This window comes from Alosa sapidissima, chromosome 19 (assembly GCF_018492685.1).
Source record: "Alosa sapidissima isolate fAloSap1 chromosome 19, fAloSap1.pri, whole genome shotgun sequence".
In the NCBI taxonomy this organism is placed as follows: domain Eukaryota; kingdom Metazoa; phylum Chordata; class Actinopteri; order Clupeiformes; family Clupeidae; genus Alosa; species Alosa sapidissima.
In genome coordinates, this window is record NC_055975.1 from 29218966 (window position 1) to 29223965 (window position 5000).

Sequence of the window (5000 nt, forward strand, 5' to 3'; positions counted from 1 at the left end):
GCTGGGTGAACCCAGCCTGATCTGCCCGCTATTTATTTTTTGATTTCTTAAAAGATTGAGCTTGGTCTGGTGAAAGCCAGACTAGCCATGGACCTCAGTTACACAATGCAAGGGAACAAGAATCAGCCTATATTTGCACGAACAATAACGGACAAAAGCTCTTCAACTTTGGCCCGTTAAAATGTGTATGAACAGTGTAGCGACGCATTTCATCAAGGCCCATTTGGACATGTCAGTTATTTGCACCACTGGTTAAATGTAAAACAGCATTTCGTTTCAGACTACTGTTACTTAATTTGTGCATTAACAATAACGTTTCAGACTACTGTTACTTAATTTGTGCATTGACAATAAAGTATTACATGAACTAAAGATGACTAAAATCTTATGTAGAAGAAGAAACATTCACAAAAAATCCATCCATCCAAAAATGACCTTTGTTTTTGATAGCTGTTGAAAACAGCATGGAACTGACAGAGATGTTTTTGTTTATAAATACATAAAAAATAAATAAATAAATAACATTATGCTGATACCTTTTGCTTTTCCCAAATACAATGTAGCCTACAGGTGTAAGTGACCTTTCATCAATCCAGTTGCAATGGATGAACTGTGATGAACTGCCCTACTTGTGATTGTTTAGAGATGTTAAAGGTTTTATAACAATGCTACATCTTCTTTGGCTATTCTACAATCTATTCACCTTTTCAGCACCAGTAGGCTACTTTCTGTGCAGCCGCACACACACACTCAGGCATGCCAAACAAGCATACACAAAAGTTTCAAGAGTGGGGGATGGAGTAAAATATGGAGACAAATTGAAGTGTGATTTATTTTCGCGGAACGGATGTACAGGACTGAGCGGCGGTCATATTTTGTACCGCTATGCGGTACATCTAGTTATTATTGTATTATTATTATTATTTATGTATCATTAGTAGTAGTAGTAGGCCATTATTATCATTCCGCTCTGTACATGGGGGTGTTGCATTGAATATACACACACAACCTCAGGTTGTCCTTCAACCTGCTCTGTACACGAGGGTGTTGCATTGTTTTACACAACGTCTGTATGTAGCCTATTGAGTCCAACTTAGGCGTTTGCGCAATAGGCTACATGATAGTAATCGCCCCTTAATAGCCGAGACCAAAACAAGATGGTAATGTTTGGTTCAAAAACTAGAGATTAAGTAACTATTTTTTTTGTGGACATTTGTAGTATTGGACAACTGGGAATCTCTGGACTGAACTGAATAGGGGGAGAAAGAAGCTAGAAAAAGATTGATCAAATTTCTGGGCACCCTTGACAAACAGATGTGTGTGTGTGTGTGTGTGTGTGTGTGTGTGTGTGTGTGTGTGTGTGTGTGTGTCTTACCTATTCTTCATCAGGCGGACCTCTCTCTTGCGCGTGACCTCTTCGGCGTGAGGCGGCGGGCTGTGCATCGCCCCCGGCGACGCTGCCATGACGACTGCCTGAGGTAGACCGGACGCGGGGGAGCGAATCTGGTAGGTGGGCATGTCACCTGTAGCAGCTACACACACACACACACACAAACACACATGGTGGGTCAAATACAGGGAAAATACAACATTCTACCAGTATGATTTCAATGTGTCAGTGCACTCAATCCTCCAGTCAAATGTCTGGTGTGTGTGTGTGTGTGTGTGTGTACTCTATGGTACATCCTCTGTGTTTGACCAGTGCTGCAAACTCTCTTCATTTCTATCCCCCATTAACTGAGTATGCATTGTGTGTGTGTGTGTGTGTGTGTGTGTGTGGCTTCAGTAGTGAAACCACAGCTGTCATGGTGACGGTAGAGATTACATTAAGATGCTAACGAGGTTACCAAAAGAAGCCAATAGAGGTGCCCACATGCATGCACACACACACACACGTACCTACCTACAGTATGTAGAAACAAAGTGGCACACACGCTGTCATATACTCACAGTAAATTTTAAACTGCTACAACAAAATTCCCTGATATTCCATGACTTTGCCCCAAAAACTATACAATTCCCTGACTTTCCATGTCTGGAATAGACTTTCCAAAATTCCATAATATTCCAGAAATTCCATGACCCGTGGGCACCCTGTCACTCTCTCTCATGTACCCCCCCCCACACACTCTTTCTCCACTGCTTACCCCCCCCTCCCCACACACACACTCTTTCTCCACTGCATACCCCCCTCCCCCCCCCCTCCCCACACACACACACACTCTTTCTCCTCTGCATACCCCCCCCCCCCCCCCCCTCTCGTTGTAGATGAGATCACAGTGTGACGTGTTGTAGATGTAGATCTCTGGAGTGTTCTGTGCGACGTGTTCTAGATGGAGAATGTTCTGTGTAATGTGTTCTAGGTGGAGAATGTTCTGTGTGACGTGTTCTAGATGGAGAAAGTTCTGTGTGACGTGTTCTAGATGGAGAATGTTCTGTGTGACGTTTTCTAGATGGAGAGTGTTCTACTCTGCCATGTTCTAGGTAAAGAATAATAGAATAGAATGTTTTTTTTAACGTAGTCTACAAAGATTGTAAGTAGGGGTGGGCGATATGGACAAAAAATAATATCTCAATATTTTTTGTGATTTTGACGATAACGATAATTAGTCGATATCCTTTAAAAAATAGTTTTTGTTAAAGTCTGAGTTACTTTACAGTTCATTATTTATGAATAGCATCATTACAATAATAACCAATAACCTAACCTGTGACTTTTTAACCAAATCAACCAATGCATTGTCACTCATACATTTGTCACACATTGTCACACATTTCCAATTCTGCCCTCACTTGTGTGTGTGGCAATGACATGGTCTAGCCAGCTACATTAGAGAAGATGAATAGGCCTAACAGTCTCCCAAGAGAAAGTCTGAAGTAGGGATGTCCCGATCCAGCTTTTTGCACTTCCGATCCGATACCGATATTGTAGCTTTTAGCATCGGCCGATAGCGATACCGGCCGATCCAAGCATGTATTAAAGATGAAAGATATTTACTTATTTTGTTGTTATACTCATGTTGAAAAGGGTTTTACTCTTAAGAACAACTAGCCAACTTAATTAGGTTAGTTTGAATAATCCACAGTGGTTGGTAATGAGAAGCTGACCTGTTTATTCTTAACAGGGTTAAATAAACACAAAATAATAAATAGTCAATTAACCACACAAACTGAATTGGCATCAGTGCTCTGCTCTTGAACAACAAGAGTGTAAACCAAGGCTTAAAAAGCCATTACAATATTGCAAACAATATTACAATATTGCAAACAATATTGTAAACTGTATAAAAAAGCAAAACACACAGAAAAGCTGAGTAGAAAATAAATAGTCAATTAACCACACAAACTGAATTGGCATCAGTGCTCTGCGTGTAAACCAAGGCTTAAAAAAGCCATCAGTGTAAACAATATAGAATTATATATAAAAGCAACACACACAAAACCTGAGTAGAAAATAGTCAAATTACCACACACACACTGAATTGGCTATAACAACCCAAATAACTGTCACGCCTTCTACAGTATTGCTATCTCCTCCACACTTTACTGCTCCATCTCCATACTCCCTTCAATTTCTACTGTTTGCCCTGGCTGCAGTCTGAGCATGATGGGGAGATTCTTCTTCTATTCACAAAGGTGATCATTTCAACATGCTCAGGTGTCAGCCTGCTCCTGTGTTCATCAATGATAAGTGAGACTGCGCTAAAAAGCCTCTCACTGTTGCGTTTTAAAAGCGAAACTTATGCCACAACTGGTCTGGGTTTGCTGAAGTAACCAAGGCTACAGGCTGCATTTATTACAGAAAATCAAGCAACATAGCACGTAGGCCTATCTACACTATTTAGTGACAGGAGCTTAAGTTTAGCGCGACAACAGCGGTCACTAATTCACATCGTCGTAGGCTGGGCCGATGCACAGACTAAACGGTAAAAAAAGTTATGATAGCCTACTGGAAGCTTCTACCCTTTTTGATGTGTAGAGTTGTAGGCCTAGGTGCACTTAGTTGTTAGCGATTGACCAGGTTGCTTTTTGAAATGAAATGCGTTTGTTAGGCTAGCCGATGGTAAAAATAGGGAAATTAAAGTGCGTGCTGTGCCTATATATTACACAAACAATCTTAAATCGCGGAGATAACATTCGTTGGACAGGCAAAGCTGTCAGCAGCAACATGCATAAGAGCCTTAATAGTAAGAGGGTCTCGCGGACACTCGCGGTCGCGGTTAACATTAGGCTATATTAATTCAACTGTGACATGAAATATTTGCTCGATAACTTTAAATTCTTAGTGGGACATGCACAGACAAGTGGGATGCTGGACAGGTCGCTAGGTGTGCTGAAAAACGCGGACCGGATTTGGGGGGAAAGCTGAAAAAAACTGGAATGGATTACCTACATCGGTGCGCTGGAAAACACGGACCGGAGTTTTGAAAACAAACTGGATCGGGAGTCCGGATCGGGATTTTCCCGTGCAGGCCGATCCCACATTTTTTGCTAATATCGGCGGCCGATCCGATCCAAATATCGGATCGGGACATCCCTGGTCTGAAGCTGAAGTTCCTTTCAAACCTTAGGATTCAATGTAAAACTAAGAGCAGACCAACAGAGTAGCCTACATCTCAGTTATTTCCTTCTATGTTTTGTTTTAGAGCAATCACATAGGCTAGCATTCCAAATTACAGAATAGAAACTAATGCGTTAGCTTATGGCTAATGTAAATGAGAAATCCCATAGAGATGCTAACGGTTAGCATAATCGGTAAATGTAGATATTTAGAGCGAACTTCAGTCCATTTACAAAAGAGTTACATGAGAATAGTTATTTGTTTACAACTGACTATTAAAATACTCAAAGGCTAATGTTTTCTCTACATATAATATTGTGTAGGAAAAAATGTGACTCTCATCAATGCTACTTGAACAGAAGTAGCCGCATAAAATCCCAAGTAGGCTACTCTCTGCACAAAATAAACATTAGGTGTGCGTGGGACAACGTTGTGACCC

General features: G+C 41.1%; 1 protein-coding gene across 3 annotated transcripts in view; it reads right to left on the reverse strand.

Moving 5' to 3' along the window:
* Nucleotides 1-5000, reverse strand: part of crema (cAMP responsive element modulator a) — a 22042-nt gene that overhangs the window by 3516 nt on the left and 13526 nt on the right. For all 3 annotated transcript variants that reach the window (XM_042071568.1, XM_042071569.1, XM_042071570.1), the window contains one exon: nucleotides 1376-1532. In XM_042071568.1, the coding sequence (XP_041927502.1) occupies nucleotides 1376-1532 (157 nt within the window). The remainder of the gene's footprint in view (nucleotides 1-1375; nucleotides 1533-5000) is intronic.